The 18,473-nt window shown below is 44.1% G+C and overlaps 1 protein-coding gene across 1 annotated transcript; it reads right to left on the bottom strand.

Annotated features, from left to right (window-relative positions):
- Positions 1-2,739: 2,739 nt before the first annotated feature.
- Positions 2,740-12,394, bottom strand: SIRPB2 (signal regulatory protein beta 2). Its single transcript, XM_055543194.1, is given in 5 exon segments — positions 2,740-5,507; positions 6,536-6,601; positions 7,138-7,479; positions 8,565-8,930; positions 12,277-12,394. Coding segments are annotated over 5 exon segments (993 nt in total). The 5' UTR covers positions 12,350-12,394; the 3' UTR covers positions 2,740-5,361.
- Between the last annotated feature and the right edge of the window lie 6,079 nt (positions 12,395-18,473).

The following is an 18,473-nucleotide window of genomic DNA, read 5'->3' as shown; positions in this document are numbered from 1 at the left end:
GAAGGTGGGCCAGCAAGTGTTCACAGCCTTCTCAGATCCACTTTCATAACAAACATTTTGTATCACCCCTTTATGCCTTAAATGAAATTGAGAGATAATAAAATTGATTTATATGCATTGACAAAACCAACATCACACCCTAATTGAAGGGGGGGAAAAAAGATAGTGATTGGAATAAAATGATCTGTATTTCAATACCCAGGTACAAGAACAGTACAAGGCAAAATGAAACAGATGTTTGTCTCTATTGTTGACTGAAAAAAAAAAAAACCACAACCTAACAATTCAGAGTTATGTCTTAGGACTTCAAGACCAGGAATGCAGATTCCTAAATAAGTTTGAACCCAGGCATCTCAGATGCTGTGCTCCTAACCACTATACCACCCTGTATCTATTTGGCCAGTAGGACTGTGCTTCCATGGCTAGTTTCTGGAGGCGGTTCCAGCAATCTGATTGGAGGTGTTTAGAGTCAGAATTTGATTAGAAGGGGACATTTGGGTGCGAAGTTGAAACTATTGATACATTTTTATAACATTTATCTAAATGTCCTTAACAAAACTGAGTAGGGGTGGTGCTGAAGGCCTTGCCCACTTCCAACTTCCAGCCCCTTCCCCCACCCTCCTTCCCCTGCCCTGCCCCCATCCCCAAGTCCCACCATGACTACCACCTCCAGACTCATCCCTACCTTGAAGACCCACCATCACGAGCTCCTGACCCACACAGCCCCACCATTTTCTCCCCTATCCCCACTCCCAGTACTACATGTACCCCTACCCTCCAAAGCCCACTTCCTCCTCAAGTTTCACCCCCAGCCCCACTCCAGTTTCACCTCCATTTTTGTTCCCATCCTGACCTCACCCCAGTCCCACTCTGATTCTGCCTTCCACCACCTGCCTGGCACATTATCAGCCTTCAACTACTTTTTATGAATGAATGGAAGGGGCTACAATAGTGAAAAGTTAGGTTCCCGACCTTGGTGAACTCAAATACACTGTATGAGTGCTCAGTGGCTCAGTTGTGTCCGATTCTTTGTGACCCTACGGACTGTTAGCCTTGCCAGGCTCCTCTGTTCATGGGATTTTCTAGGCAAGAATATTGGAGTGGGTTGTCATGCCCTCCTCCAGGAGATCTTCCTGACCCAGGGGTCGAAACTGCGTCTCTTATGTCTCCTGCATTGGCAGGCGGATTCTTCATCACTGAGCCACTTGAGAAGCCCACTCAAATTCACTAGTAAACAACTAACAATCATCAAGGAAATAAACACACACACACACACTCTCATATTTATATGTAGCAGTAAATGTTGTGAAGAAACTTACGCTGCAAATGGGAAATGAGAAGACAATGTTGTGGATGAGCTACTATGGAGGCCTCTTGAAGAAACAGCTAAGCAGACGACTGAATGAGGGAACATGTGTAGCCAAGGCCCAGGTGGGTGACAGGGAGTCAATTTAAAGGGTGTTGGAGGCGGGGGATAAGATGGGGGGAGGGCTTTCAGGGATCACACCACGCAGGACCCTGTCTAGTGTCAACTACAAATTGGCCCTTGCCATTGGCTCTTGCCATCTGTCTCTACAAGGATTAAGTCATGTGCTGCTGCGGCTGCTGATTTTCAACATCCACTGAAAGGAGCTGTTGGGGTGGAGACCAGAAATGAAGTGCTCTGTGCTCTGGGAAAAACTGGCAGAACAGGTTTTCAGACAGATATTTTCAGGAGCTGATTTTGTGAGCCCAGTTCTCAAATCTCCTCATATCTAGAAAAACACTAAAATCCTCATGGTGATATCTGCTCCTTGTGACTAGCAGTAACCTTCATGAGACTAACAGAAACCTGCCAAAAACATGTGTTTGATTTGCATTACTCCCCCTTGACCAAAATCACATATATGCTGACCTTCCCCTACCTCTTTAGAGTGGTTTCTCAGAACTATCTGGAATCCGCTCTCTCAGGAGATAGCCCTCATTTTGCCCCAAATAAAACTTAACTCATAACTCTCATATTGTGCTTTTTTTTTTTTTTTTTTTTTTTTAAGTCAGCACAAGTGAAGAGGTTTACAGGGGCAGAGCAGGGAATACCCAGCTATTTCAGAAGCCCAGTTCCACCCTATTAATAGCTTCCTTTGGCTGCTTTAACACATTACCACAAATTTCATGGCATTAAAACAACAGAAATTTATTCTCTCCTGCTTCGAAGGCCAGAAGTCTGAAGTTAGTATCACTGGGCTGAAATCAAGGTGTCAGGGGGCTGTGCTCCCTCCAGAGACACTGGGGAGAATCTGCTCCTTGCGTCTTCCCGCTGCTTGTGGCTGCCAGCATTTTTCACACTTCCATTCTGCCTTTGTGGTCACATTGTTTTCTCCTCCTGTTCAGTGTGGAATCTCCCTCTCTCTCCCTCATCAAAGACACTTGTGATTGCATTTAGGGCTCACCTGGATAATTAAGGGCTTCCCTGTGGCCCAGATGATAAAGAAGGTACCTGCAATGCAGGAGATCTGGGTCCAGTTCCTGGGTCGGGAAGATCCCCTGCAGAAGGGAATGGCTATCCACTCCAGTATATCTTGCCTGGAGAATTCCACGGACAGAGGAGCCTGGCAGGCTACTAGCTACAGTTCATGGGGTTGCAAAGAGTCGGGCATGACTGAGTGACTAACACTTTTACTTTGGATAATTCAGGACAACTGCTCCATTTAAAAATGGGACACACACACACACACACAATCACATCTGCAAAGTCCTTTTTGTCACATAAGGTAACATTCACAAGTTTCAGGGATTCAGACTTGGATATCTTTTGTAGGAAGATATTATTTAATTTATTATATCTACCTCTCTTCTGATGTCTGGTAATTCAGTAATTATTCAATTCTCAGTGCAGTGTAAACCTTGACAGTTGTTTCTTTTTCCTTTTTTTTTTTTTTTTGGTAATGCTATTATCTGATTTAAGTTTTGATTGCTGAGGCATCCATTTCAAAGAGGCATCCCCTTCAATGTGTTTATTTCTGAATGCACTGCCAATCACAGGGCTAAACAGTCAGGCCATCTTCCCCCACTGAGTTTCCTTTGTTTTAGATTTCTTGGTTGATTTCAATAACTGATCATTTGAGCTACTATTTCTTTTCTTCTTCCTGGGCTTTAAATTCCTTCTCTTAAGTTTTAAATTTACCAATAAAAAGTGAGCCCACAAAATCATCAACCCCAATAAAACAGAACCCCAGGTGTTCCCTCTCTGTTTTTTCCTTGTGACCTCACAGTGCGGCCCCAGGAATTCTGTGTAACTTCCAGGTCTTGTAAAGTTATAAACCTCTAGTTCTTCAAAGTTCCCTGATGGGTATTGCTGAAGGGCATCTTGCACTCATAATAAGAACTACAAGAGCTGATCCAGCTACAGCACCGGTTATCCATACGTTGAAACGGGCACGAAACACTCAGGCTAAATGTGTTGGCTTAGTGTTGTTCCACCCACTTTTCTGTTTGTTAAAATGAAAAACATTCAGGCTAATCCATTTCCTGATATAATAGGTGCTAATAAATGTTTGTATGGAAAGAGAAAAGGGAGTTCACATGTACTGAGTGTACACAGAACACACAGCTCATAGTAAGCCCTCAGTCGATGCTGAATTGTTTCTTATACAATGCAGAAGTCCACGTTATCTTCCTCCATGTTCCAAGAGGGGCAATGACTGATTCGTTATCAATGGTGCTCAAGGAGGGAGTGGGCGCTTCAGGATTAGAAATCGGGCGTGTCTGACTGCAGGGAATGCATACTTTCCACTACGTCAGGGCTTCTCGACTTCAGTTCTACTGATACTTTGGGCCAGATAACTCTTGGCTGTGGGGTCTGTCCTGTGCATTTAGCAGCATCCTTGACCTCTAATCATTAGAGGGCAACAGTCTCCCCCAAGTTATGACAATCAAAAATGTCTGTAGACATTGCCATGTATCCCCTGGAGGGCGAAGTGTCCTTTTCTTTAGAACTACTACCCTCCACTATGCTGCCCTGGTGGAGGCAGAGGTACAGAGATGTGCCGTTTCACCTGGGAATGGAGCTCAGGTGTGCCACACAGCAAGTAAGCTGTCTCTACGCCACAGGGGTGGAGATCGCTGGTCATCTACTAAGCTTTACTCTCTGGCTCTCTAGTGACAGATTTTAGCTAGGTGCACTCTTGCTGCCTTCCTTGCAGCTAGGTGTGACCAAGTGACCACATTCCAACCAGTCAGAGGTGATATGGGCAAATTCCTAGCTGTGACCTTGAAGGGAAGTGTCATTCTCCTCTTCCCTGGTCTTTCTGCCTGAGATATGGACCTGGTATCAACAAGATCAAAGAATCTTGGGTCTCAAGGAGTCCCCAAATTGCCTGGCCTGTTTATGCTCAAATACTACTAGAGGAACCAACTTTCTTCTGATTTGAGCTACTTTCTTCTGATTTAAGAGTTTTGTCAAAGTTGCCAAACCTGAATTCTAACTATTATAGTCACCTAATCCAGCCAGGGTGAAGAAAGAACATAGGCAGAAAAGGAGGAAGAAAGGATATAGATGGAGGGGCACAGGTGGTCTGGCTGGGCCAGCTCAGAGTCACTCAGGGAAACCTTCTGGGAAGGACTCTCAAGTTGGATCTTGAAGGAAGAGAAAATGTAGGGTGGGGAGCAAGGGGGTGGGCCCTCCAAAAGGGGCTGCAACAGGAGCAGAGGCCTCGAGGAGAGACCTAGGCAAGACCTTAAAAGATAAGGAGGGTTTGAACAGGCTGAGAAGAGAAAGGAAGGCTGTAGGGAAAGAGTAAAGTGGTGAAGATGGAGTGATCAGGCTCCCTCACCCCACACGCTCTCACTCTTGCCCCACTTTTTGTAAATAATAATTACGTAACAGCTGAGGTCACTTATAGCACTGCACATGCGTGTCAGGAGGTACTCTCTTGGCCACAGGCTATGTTTGTTCTGTAAGCATATATAAACTCTACCTGAGAAAGCCCTTGGGTCTATGTTATGGCTGCTAACATTATGGCAGTGAGGCTGCATTAGGGCTTTGTCTGCTGGGTCAGCCACAAGAGGAGAGAATAAATATGTCTACAGTTCCTACAGCTCCTCGCATCTTTTTCCAGCCTCTTAGCTCGCACCTTGTCTACCCTGGGTTCAGCAAACAGTGAAATACAGTGAGACAAAAGCAAACAGAGGAGAGCCCAGTGCCAAATAGAGAATTTCACCAGGTGAATAGGAATCAGGATCCTGGAGTTCATCGTGAGGCTTGAAGGCAGCTGGGAGGGCAGCTGGCAGCTGGGCAGCTGGGAGGCAGAGAAATGACCGGGGATTCCTGGGCCCTCTCTTAGAGGACCCACTCTAGGGCCCACCACTCATCCATGACCCATGTTAAGACGAGCACACCTCTTCTGGGCCCGGAGTTCTGATGTCTTCTCGTCAAGGGCTTCTCCAGCAGATAACCAGGGCCAGCAAGAGTGCAGCCAAGGTCCCTGTTTTCAGTCCCAGGACTGCAAGTGTGAGGACAGACAGGAGTCCTGGAGGACACAGAGGAAAGCTCAGGAAGGACCCCGGGTGAGCCCCCAACAGCCCACAACTCAGTGCCCCTATGGTGAAGCTGAGCCTAGCTTCTGTATAGCCTGCGGGGCCATATCCCTTCTACAGCTAAAGAGATCATAGACCTCCCTTCCTCCTGTTTCAGGCTCAAAGAGCCTTTGCCCAATATCCTATTTGTACCCTTAATCATCTTGACAGCATCCCAGACCTCTGATAACAAGAGAAAATGTCTTTCATTATTTGCTGCTCAACTCCTCTGTCCCAGGGCCAGAGCTAAGCATTTCCTAAATGCCTTATATAATCCTCAAACTAATCTTGCAAAGTAAGATAACAGTTCAATTTGTATAGATGAGGAAACAGACCCAGAGCAGGGGAGTGATTTGCTCAGGGCCACATGTGCCAAAATAGTGATGGGACGAAGTGGTCTGGCTCCCAAGGATAGCAGGAACAGGGCCGAGCATCTGGGAAACTAACCTGGTCACCTCTATCCCAAGTTCATCCCCCAATTATCAAGTGCCCTTGAGGCTATGTGATAGGCACAGTTCTGGGCACTTGCCCCATTGGATCTGTATATAGTTCCATGAGGTAAGCTCTCTGATTTTTATCTCCCTTTCCCCTCACAGATCACAGAGCAGGACACCAGAGACTCAAAGAGCTAGGAAGGTGCTCAATCCAGGGAGCCTGGCTACAAAGCCATGTTCTCCAGCTCTGTTCTGCACAGTTCCACAGTGTATAAGGATACAAGGGTTCTGACTCAGGGGGAGCTCAAGACCTCACAGCAAGACTGCCCACTGAGCAGTTCGCACTGACTGTTGGAAAGTACTTCTTTGATTGAACTTTACTCTGGTTCTCTGGGTTCTGCTTGTGCAGCTGAGATGGAGTCATGGGAACCGTCTTTGTGGCAGGAGGGCCCCAGAAGTCTGGGGCTGCTCATCTCCCATGGCCAAGCTCTCTGGCCCCACTTACCTATGGGGGACTGGTTAATGCCACTGGAGGTAGGTATACTCACCTGATGGAAATATCTTGGTTGTACGTTCCTTGGTGAATTCTGACCCTTTGAGAGAAGGGTGATTTGCTGCAAGGAAGAGAAGTGGTCTCACACTCCCCTTTCTTTCTATCCCTCCATTTCCTGAGCCCCTGTGTTAGTAGCTGGGGAGATGAGCCTGTGAGTTTCTGCCTGGGATAGGGACTAGAAGTCAAGCCCAGTAACTATGAAGGACTAGTCAGACCTGGTTGAGCATCTCTGGAATAGGGACAATGCCTGCTCCGTTTCTGTATCTGCAGCACCCAGTGTGTGGCCGTCAAAGGCATGCATGCATGTTTGTTGAATCATTAAGAGTCTGTACAGTCTCCACAGTCTGTTTCTGTGGAGCCCAGAATGGGAAGAAATCAACTCTGCCTGGGAGAAGGAGAAGACTTCACAGAGGAGGGGCTATTTATGCTGGTCCTTGAAGGATGAGTAGAAATTCTCCATAGAAAAGGAGAAAGCATTAATAGCCTATGTAAATGACTTTGAGGCTAAGAAGAGCTAGCTTGTTTGCGACACGGTAAAAATTTCCTGGTGGACCACCTCCCTCTGTCCCCCAACACCTTCTTGACTACCTGTCTCACCTTTGACTCTCAACCTGGTGCCCTGTCCGGATAGGTACTGCCTGTTGAGTTTACTCTGAAACTTTACACAATAGTAGGTTCCTGCATGCTCGGCAGAGATGCCATGCAGAAGAATGCTGAAATCATTGTTGGAGGCCTGGACCGCAGTCACGTTGGAGTAGGAGATGCCTCTAAAGTTGTAGATGGCCTCCCGGCTCAGACCAGTCCCCCGAAACCACCTGATGGGTCCTGGGGGACCAACTCCAAGCACTGTGCAATTCAGAAAGACGGTGTCTCCAGGGGTTGCCAACACCAATTCCTGGGGTTGGATGATCCAGAGGTCTGGCCCTGTGTTCCCAGGTCCTGAATCCAAAGAGAGGACTTTATTGTTCTCTCTCTCCCTCCACAGTTCACTGATTTCCTCCCTTTACTTCCCCTGTTTTTTTCACTCAGCTACTCCCTCCCACATTCTCTCATTGTTCAATAGATGATTCACTCAGTAAAGAAGTTCTCAGTACCTACTATGTGCTGATGCTAGGACTGGGGAAAAGAAAGCTCAGCAAAACATAAATGCCGTGCCCTAGAGTTCTCAGTCTGGTGGTGGAGTTGGCTTAGAAAATTCTTCTGAGGTTGGAAACCCAGAAGACTGCAGGACGAAGAGAAGCTTGGAAGGAGTCAGAGAAGGGTTTCTGAAATGTTTGCCTTAAGATAAAATGAACCCCCTACCTCCACCCCCTACCCTGACACACACACACACGCACACACACAGAGATACCCTCCAAGTCAACAATTTACAGGGGTTTCACAAACATCAATTCTTCTATTTCATCACCTGAATATCCTTTGAAATAGGAATTATATTGCCTGTTTCACAAATTAAGCACCTGAAGGATGTTGACCTGAAATGACTAAGTTAAGAACACATTCCTATTGAATGACAGACCATATAGGTGTCCAGGTCACCACTGGTGGACTTAGAGATGGCATGACTGGTTACTTGTGGATTAAATGATCAGCCCCAGTTCTTGACTCTCCTCTGATGGCATGGCACATCCAAACTCTTACCGTGGCCTCACGGTGGTTGGGTATACTTCCTTGCCTCTTACCTTTGACCTTAGCCATGTGACTTGCTTTAGCCAATGGGCTATTTGTTATTAACAGCAGACACACAAGTAGAAGCTTGAAATGTGCTTAAGGTGTTGGGACTTTCCCTCTGTGCTTCTGCTATCTCCATGAGAAATATGTACTCTGGCCAGTCTGGGCCCTGGAGTAAGACATGCAGAATAGAACCAGCCCAGCTGCCTGTAAATGTGTGAGTGAGACATACGAATTGTTGTATGTCACTGAGGTTTTGCGAGCAGAGCTTGATTGTGGGTAAAGGTGAATGATGCGGGTAAAGGGAGATAGATCAGAGCAGAAGGTTGTGACCTGCAGGGCCTGATACTCACCCTTCACAAGCACGGAGGTGCCTCCATCCAGCGTCTTTCCTAAGTGCTCACTTGAGCCATCAGATCTCACACAGTGATAGGTTCCAACATGTTTCCTGGTGACATTGTGGATATAGATGGAATAGTCACAATTAAGTGGCTCCAGCATCTTCTGGATCATAGGCATCACCCCAGGGAAGAAGCCATGCTTGAAGCTGTAAATTTCCTGCTGGTCCTGGTTGCTCACCTTGACCCACTTTATCAGGTCATCAGTGCAGGTGCCAACTACTGTACATCTCAGCAGGAGTGTCTCCCCTTCTGCCACCAGCATGGGGCCCTCAGGCTGCAGCACCTGCCACTTACTCCCCTTGCTCTGCTCAGAAACTCCTGCAACAGAGGAAAAAAGTTTTCGTGCAAGGCTAGAGGAAGTTGGAGTCCTAAGAGGCAAACTTAACATAAACCAGCCATTAACTGGTCAGGAACAATTGCTTAGAACATTTGAGGGGTGTTGTTGGAGAGGGAAGTGAAAGAGGAGGTGAAGCAGCTGGCTGGAGAGAGAGAGAGAGAGCAGGGCTATAAAATGGAGAACTTATAAGTAATAAGCTCACCGTGGGGTCATCAGCTTTGTGCTCCAAGTTTCCCTTCATCTGTGCTTTAATCAGGCCTTGGGCATAACTCAGTCTCATCCCAGGTCTTAAGTTTGTATCATGGTGTTTCTTAGTTTTCAGTGCAGGAGGGGAGTAGAAAGGTGGAGCAAACATTCCCTTCTAAGAGGATCTGGGGAAGGGTTGTGGAATTCAAAATTCATTTCCCTCCCATCTTCAGCGAGGTATGTGCCATTAGCCACTAAGAACTGCCTCACAGTTGTGACCAAGGGACACCCCATGTTCAGTCCCAGGGATTCTGTTTGTCCTTGGTGTCCTTAGTTACAGGAAGTTCAGCAATACTCACCCCAAACACCACTATATGAGTGGCGAGACCTCGTCCTAATTCCTGCTGGTGCTCATTTCCCTGCCCTCAGCAGTTTCCTCACACATATGCACTAAATCATGCCCATCACTCAGCAGAGCACAGAGAATAATGCCTGTTCCCATCTGTAAAACTGGAAAAACTCATCAACAGGGTCATGGGTAGACTACACAGAAGAGAGTACTCTGCCTAGAGAGAAGTGCTCTCTCCCACATAGCAAATCTGAAAAACAAGGCCCCAAATAATAAAATATAATAACATTCTAAAGTGAAGCTTATAATGCATGTATAAGTAAAGTTAAGGTAACAATAGAATAATGATTGGGGTGGGGAGAATGTTAGTATACCATCATAAGGTTCTTATACTATATGTGAAATGGTATGATATCACTTAAGGTAGATGTTGATAAAGAGGTATTAATATATTGTAAACCCTAAAGCAATCACTAAATTACAAAATAAAATCACAGCTAATAAGCCAAAAAAAGAGAGAAAATAGCGTTATAAAAGTATTAAATTACCAAATGAAGACAGAAAAAGAAGCAAAAGGGAGCAAAGAACAAGTAGAACAGATAAGTTAATAGATTTAAACCCAATCATATGAAAAATTATTTTAAATGTAAATGGTCTAAATATTCCCAGAAAAAGTTAGAAACTGTCACATTGAACAAAAAATGTAAGATCCAATTGCATATTGCAAATTAAAACCACAATGAGATGCTACTTTTTAGAATGACTAAAATTGAAGAGGCTGATCATACCAAATGTTGGCAAGGATTGGAGGAAATGTCATTCTCCTACATTGATGATGAAAATATAATATGGTAAATCACTTTGCAAAACTTTAAAGCAGTGTCTTTAAAAGTTAATCAATCACCTGCCATATGATCCAGTCATTTTGTTCTTAGTACTTTCCCCAAGAGAAATGAAAGCATACGTCCACACAGAACAGCGAGCAACCCAAATGTCTGTCAATAAATGAGTGGAGAAACAAACTGTGGTTTATCCATACAGTAGATAGACAAAAAATGACTATTGATATGTGCAACAACATGCGTGACTCTCAAATAATTGCAATGAATAAAAGAAGCCAGGCAAACAAGGGTATGTACTGGATGTTTGTTGTATAAATTTCTAGAAAGTGCAAACTAAACTGTAGTGATGGAGGCAGCTATGGGAGACAGATAAGCAGTTACCTGGGGAGGAGGAGGAATGGAAAGGATGCAAGGAAACTTTTATGAGTGTTATATTCATTCATCATCTTGATTATCTTGGTGATAAGTTCACAAGTATGAAACATGTCCAATGCCCACAAAACGTGTCAAATTGCACACCTTAAACACATACAGTTTGCTTTATGTCAGTTGTACCTCAATAAAGCTATTAAGATTTTATGAAGATGAAGCTTCTGTGTGTTATGAGAAGGGGAGAACTAACGGAGAAGAGGCAGTGGAGAAGGTGAGGGCTCAGAAAGTCGCGTGGTTCTTATCCCAGCTGGGGCAAGTCTGGGAAAGTGAAACAGCAGAGAGGAAACTGGAGCCTGGAATAAGGTGCTGTGCCTCTCGCCCCTTCTCACTCGCCTTTTCTTGATTCTCCTTCTGTGTTATCACACAGACTTTGGGAAATCCGGGGTGCTTTGTCTCTCTCTTGTCTGTAAAGCTGGACTAGTCCCTTCCCCACAGCGCTGGGATTCCGTTCCACCCATTTTTCTATCTGCACGCTCTGGTTTTCATTATCCCTGTCAAGGGGTTCTCTTTTGGAAGTCTGCGAGAAATCACTATTTTCCACAAATATTTTGAATATATTTTACTCTGGTTTGTTTAGATATATGATTTCCTAACCTAGTGCCTAACACCTAAGGGACACTCAAGTATTTGTGAAATGACTTACTAAGAATTATGACTCACACTTTACTCAAGGAAATCTCTCTTGGGGCTGACCATTCCGGGGGACCCAAGGTATAATGAACAGAATCTAGATCTCAGCAGGTCCTGGGGCAAAGACCCAGATGGGCAGGGGACAGAATGAGTCCACCGAGAGCCACGCATCTTGTCTGGTTGATCAAAGTGTTCTGGGCTCCGAGTCTGAGTTGAACCTGGAAGCCCCCAAACTCAGGAGCTAAATCAGCCTGATCCTGACTTAGAGGAGACATGGGTATGATAGTAGTAGCCAATAGTTATTAAATCTTTACATTGTGCCAAGTATTTATAGGTATTATCTCACACAAAGTCATGAGATGGGCCCTAGGATTAGTCTCTTTTTATGGAGCCCCACTGACTTACAGATGTTTGATTTGTATAGTTGCACAGGGCCCAAAGCTTAGAAGGGCCTCATGCTTGCCTTAGTGCTCTACTATTGCTGTTTTAAAATTCTTAATATCTTTGGAACAAAGGACCTGCGGTTTCATTTTGCACAGGGCTGGGCAAATTATGTAGCCGGTCATGGGCTGAGCCTCACTGTTTTTATATTAATATTTAATAACTCACAGCACCCCCTAGAGAAAGGTCCCAAAGACCAGTTCTTTGCAGATGGGCTAACAAGTATCAGCCAGAACATGGTGTTGTAAGCCCAGAGCCTGGGAGCTTGGCTTCCCTGTGCTGCCCTAAAAGTTCTGCTTCTCCAGACACTTGGTCTGAGTTCTGCTGGGATCAGAGATATTCTCAGCTTCTCCCTCCCACTCCATCTGGTAGGGGTCAGGCCCCTCCTGGCACCTGTCTCTGGGGTCAGCCAGGGGTGGATCCTTTTCTGTCTCAGATCCTACTCACCGGAGAGGACAAGGAGCAGTGCCAGCAGCCAGGAGCAGGGAGATGAGGGAGCCAGGCAGGTCAGGGTGGGCATCAGAGAGGGCACAGGGCACCTCCTGTGGTCCCCTAGACTGACCACCATTCTACTCTCTGATGGGCGTTGGAGTCTGAAGTGGGGTCCGTATACAAGGCCTTCTCAAGGCCAGGACTACTTGGGGAAGTATTTTCGCTACAGCAAAACAAAGCTGCTAATGCAAGAGGAAGAAGGGGAATAGAGGAGTTTCCGGCTTTCACATCTGAGCAGTAGTTCCTGTATTCACTCTGTCAAAACCTTAATGACCTTTCCCAGACTCTGTCCTTGCCATCCTGGGAGGGAGATGAATACGGCTGTCACAGTGTGGCCTCAAGTCAGCCTGACTTTGGATCAAGAATTGCGTCTGCCCCTAGAGAAGGAGAAATATCGTATCAGATCAGATCAGTCGCTCAGTCGTGTCCGACTCTCTGCGACCCCATGAATCACAGCACGACAGGCCTCCCTGTCCATCACCAACTCCCAGAGTTCACTCAGACTCACGTCCATCAAGTCGGTGATGCCATCCAGCCATCTCATCCTCTGTCTTCCCCTTCTCCTTTTGCCCCCAATCCCTCCCAGCATCAGAGTCTTTTCCAATGAGTCAACTCTTCGCATGAGGTGGCCAAAGTACTGGAGTTTCAGCTTTAGCATCATTCCTTCCAAAGAAATCCCAGGGCTGATCTCCTTCAGAATGGACTGGTTGGATCTCCTTGCAGTCCAAGGGACACTCAAGAGTCTTCTTCAACAGACATTCCTTATATGTGGAATCTCAAAAGAAATGACACAGATGAACTTGCAAAACAGAGAGACACAGATTTATGACTGCTGGGGGGAAGGGATAGTTAAGGAGTTCGGAATGGACATGTACATACTGCTATATTTAAAACTGATAACCAGCAAGGTCTTACTATACAGCACAGGGAATTCTGTTCAATGTAATGTAGCAGTCTGGATGGGAGTGTAGTTTGGGGGAGAATGGATACATGTATATGTATGGCTGAGTCCCTTCACTGTTCAACTGAAACTACCACAACATTGTTAATTGACTATAACCCAATATAAAATAAAAAGTCTAAAATAAAAATAGAGAATTGGGTCTGCCTGTTCCTGGTTGTGTGACTTTTCAAAGTCATTTGTCATTTTCAAGGCTTTGTTGTCTCATCTGTAAAATGGGGACAGGAGCAATCCCTTCCTAACTGCAGGAATGATATGACATATATGCATGAGGGCCTAGCATAATATAAAGGGAAAACATATTATCCATCATTATTCATAATATGTAGGAAATAGAGGAAGTAACATTTGCTTAAGAAGGACTGATTATAAATCAAGACCCCTAGTGGCCTCCTTTTGGCATTGGAGGGTGGGCACAGACACTTCCTAATTGTATAATTGTGGGCAACATTCTAAAGCTCCATTTTCTGGGGTCCAAATGTAACACACTCAGATTGTGCAAACATTTGTGTTTGTGGCATCTTAATTTTCTGTAACTGATCTAAAGTTTCTCAAGAATCACCCCCTCCTCCATCATGCCAGTTATTAGGAAGGAAAAATTAAGTTTGCTAACTAATCCCAGGCTTTTCCATGTTCTGATAGCCTCTTTAGCTGTACCGTCTAGATTTAGATTGTGGCTTTACCCAGATCTGGCTGTGTGACCCTAGGACAATCATTGAACACTCCTGATCTATAAAATTAAAATAAAAATATGGTTGCATTTATGGGGTAGAGTAAGCACTTATATGCTGCCATCATTCTCTCTTAGGTTAACTCAGTCTTTTTTAGGAAAAAAAGCTCAAGTTTTCAGTGCTTCCCTTCTTCTTTCCTACTGCAGGAAGTCCTGGGTGCAGAGGAAGCTGAAGTTTCTTTCTGGATGGAATGTGGGCCTTGGGTCTGAGCACTGTCTTGGGGTCTGAGTCTGTTTCAGAGGTGGTCTGACCTGCTCCTTGAGCGCTTTTCACTTGGGGTCTGTTGAGATGTGGCTGGTCCTACATGGCCTTTAGTACCTTTCATGGTACCGTCGGTAAATCCTGTTACTGCCTCTACTTGTTCTCCTGTTGAGGACCCTGATATATTGAAGCTTCTTTGAATATAGCACAGGCCTGGAAAATTCCACAAGACTCTCAGGATCTGCATGTCATCCTCATGAATCAGCCACTTATCTATGTGCTTTCCTTTCTCAGCTATTTCTAAAGTTTTATTTAAAATGAAAAAAGTTTTTTAAATTTTAGTAGGCAAGGCATTGTATGGTTTAGCTACTGCTGGGTAACAAACCACACCAAAACGGCTGTTGTTTAAAACAATAACCATTTATTTAATTTGTGATTCTGTGGGTTGATAATTTTGTCTGGGCTCAGCTCCATACTTCTTCACATTTCAGCTGATTTTTTTTTCTTCTTTTTTAAATTATGAAAGTACGATAACACATTTACAGGAGACTTGGAAAATACAGAACAAGGTTACATATAGTTCAATTATTACAATTGTAATATAATTATTTTTATATATTACAATTATTTTTTAAGTAGATAAATTAAGATTTTTAGTTGGAGTTTCGATATCAAACTCTCAAAATTAATAGAATGAATATACAGAGAGGTAGGATATAGTAGACCTCAAGAGCACTATAAACCAGTTTAATATAATTAAGATTTATGAAATTTTCACAAAACAGTAGGATGCTACTCAAGTTCAAATTCTACTTAAGTTCCCATAGACTATAAACTAGAAGACACTGGAACATACCCAGGGATGTAAAACAAGGTGCAAAAATTTCATGGTCCAAAGGTATTGAAATCATAAAGAGTCTGTACTCTTATCACTGTGGAATTATGTTAGATATCAACATCAAGAGATATTTGAAAATAACCCACATATTTTCAAGGGCAATGTGACATTTACCAAGAGAGATTTGACTTAGCCATTAAAAGCCTCAATAAAGTTAGAAGACTGAAAAAACACAGTGTGATTGCAAAGAAGAAAGCATTTAAATGAGAAATTAATATCAAAGATACTTTTTAAAAAATTCCATGTATTTGATAACTAAATGTCTGCTTTTAAATGATGGATATATCTAACAAGGAAAATTAGAAAATTAATTTTATTTGTGAGTTGAGACACAATCTGAGTTTCTTTATAGTCAGTTTCTGGGGCTTTCATTTTTTTCATTTGATTAGGCCATGTTTTCCTAGTATGCTTTCTGGTCTTTGGTTGAAATTTGGACATTTGAACACACCATTTTTATGTCTTCCCAAATTCATATTTGAAATCCTATGCCCTGAATGTCATAGAATTAGTAGGAGGAGCCTTCAGGAGATACTTAGCTCATGAGAGTGGAATCATGAGAAATGGTAGTAAGGCCTTATAAAACAGGCCACACAGAGCTCCCTAGCTGCTTCTGCCATGTGAGGATACAATAAGAGGTTTTTGATCTAGAAGACAGCCCTCACATGACCATGCTGGTGTGATGATCTTGGATTTCCAGCCTCCTGAGCTATGAGAAATAAATTTCTATTATTTATTAACTTCTCAGTATATGCTGTTTTAGTACAGTGGCCTGAATGAACTAAAACAACCATCTCTTTATGGACTGGCTTTGTGCAGGGGAATGCCTTCTTCAATCATCCTGGCTAGATTCTGGGCCTTTCAAGTATTTTCTGGGGATATATCTTCTCTAGGTTGTGAGAGCCTCTTGATGAAGGTGAAAGAGGAAAGTGAAAAAGCTGGTTTAAAACTCAACATTCTAAAAACAAAAATCATGGCATCCGGTCCCATCACTTCATGGCAAATAGATGGGGAAACAATGGCAATAGTGACAGACTTTATTTTCTTGGGTTCCAAAATCACTGCAGATGATGTGCAGACACAAAATTAAAAGACACTTGCTCCTTGGAAGAAAAGCTATGATCAACCTAGATGATATATTAAAATGCAGAGACATTACTTTGCCGACAAAGGTCCATTTAGTCAAAGCTATGGTTTTTCCAGTAGTTATGTATGGATGTGAGAGTTGGACCATGAAGAAAGCTGGGCACCAAAGAATTGATGCTTTTGAACTGTGATGTTGGAGAAGACTTTTGAGAGTCCCTTGGACTACAAGGAGATTCAACCGGTCAATCCTAAAGGAAATCAGTCCTGAATATTCATTGGAAGGACTGATGCTGAAGCGGAAGCTCCAACACTTTGGCCATCTGATGCAAAAAGCTGACTCATTAGGAAAGACTCTGACGATGGGAAAAATTGAAGGCAGGAGGTGAAGGGGACGACAGAGGACGAGGTGGTTAGATGGCATCACTGAATGGACATGAGTCTGAGCAAATTCCAGGAGATGGTGAACTACAGGGAAGCCTGGTGTGCTGCAGTCCATAGGATCTCAAAGAGTCAGACGTGACTGAGTGGCTGAACAACAGGCTGTGTTTATGCTTCAGTTCAGTTCAGTTCAGTTCAGTTCAATTCAGTCGCTCAGTCATGTCCGAGTCTTTGCAACCCCATGAATCGCAGCACACCAGTCCTCCCTGTCCATCACCAACTCCCAGAGTTTACCCAAACTCATGTCCATCGAGTTGGTGATGCCATCCAGCCATCTCATCCTCTGTCGTCCTCTTCTCCTCCTGTCCCCAATCCCTCCCAGCATCAGAGTCTTTTCCAGTGAGTCAACTCTTCGCATGAGGTGGCCAAAGTACTGGAGTTTCAGCTTCAACGTCAGTCCTTCCAGTGAACACCCAGGACTGATCTCCTTTAGGATGGACTGGTTGGATCTCCTTGCAGTCCAAGGGACTCTCAAGAGTCTTCTCCAACACCACAGTTCAAAAGCATCAATTTTTCAGCGCTCAGCTTTCTTCACAGTCCAACTCTCACATCCATACATGACCACTGGAAACACCATAGCCTTGACTAGACGGACCTTTGTTGGCAAAGTAATGTCTCTGCTTTTTAATATGCTATCTAGGTTGGTCATTATGCTTAGCTATCTCAAATTCCCTACATAGCTTTCCTGTTTCTTAGGAGTTCTCAATCTCTTATACCCGCTTGTGTCTTCCTGTGGAACTGCCTAATATCTGAAGCTCTAATGAAACCTCTTCAATGGCTTCTGTTTTCTGCACTTCTAAACTGTGCTGCTGTTCCTGTTAGAGTTCTGAGTCAGATGATACAGAAACTAATCCCACAGTCAGCCCCAAGACAAGTCACAATGTTGGATGAATGGCCCACTGTATTTCCAAGGGCGGAGCAGGCATGTAAGGTTTCCTCCCAGTTGTGCTGCTACACCAGGTTGAAGGAGGAGTATGAGTATAAAAAACACTGCTCACTCCTACAGCTTTCACTGGAATCCTTTCCCGTGACTGGAGAACAAAGGCTGGGCACCGTCCTAGTCTGCTCTATTGCTAATGTCACTCCTTTAAATAATCAATTATTTTTTTGCCAATTTCACTGGCAAGTAGGTTTGTGGGGCTCCTCACACTATCACGCGATTCACATAAATCTATTCCTATTGTTTTAAACCCTAAAATTGCGACAACTAGTTACAGCAAATCTATACTTAGCTGAGTATTTAAAAACTGTATGTATGTGTACTTTTCATTTATCATGTCTAAATGGTACCTATTTGTACTTTAATAGGGAAATTGAACTCATTCACGATAATTTCCGTCTAAATCATCCTCATGCACACCTCCACCTCCACTCTAACTGGGGTCTTCTTATTAGGAAGAAGGCAAAGCCACAAACCTAAAGGATTATGGGAGTGAGAGAACTGCCTGTGTACCTTCCGGACTCTGGGTCTCAACGTTCTTCTACAATAAAGGAAGAACCAGACCTTGAGGCAGACACATGTTGCTTTCAGTCTGTTAAGCACTTGTTTCAATGGGTTGATGATTTTTCTACCTGATACCTCCTCTCCTTTGCAATTATGAGCAAGTAAAAGGCACAGGAAAGGCAAATTTGAGTGATTCACTGGGACTCATTTGTGGAGTCTGGGGAAAAAGGAGTTCTCTTCCCATGCTGGTTGCTAAGATGAGGGAATGAATGTCAGCGTTTTCTTTATTGGATTGGTAAGGCCTACATAGGAGAAGGCAATGGCAACCCACTCCAGTACTCTTGCCTGGAAAATCCCATGGACGGAGGAGCCTGGTGGGCTGCAGTCCATAGAGTC

This window comes from Bubalus kerabau, chromosome 13 (assembly GCF_029407905.1).
Source record: "Bubalus kerabau isolate K-KA32 ecotype Philippines breed swamp buffalo chromosome 13, PCC_UOA_SB_1v2, whole genome shotgun sequence".
NCBI lineage: Eukaryota > Metazoa > Chordata > Mammalia > Artiodactyla > Bovidae > Bubalus > Bubalus kerabau.
The sequence above is the reverse complement of the archived record's forward strand: the minus strand, read 5'-3'. Positions and strand labels throughout refer to the sequence as shown.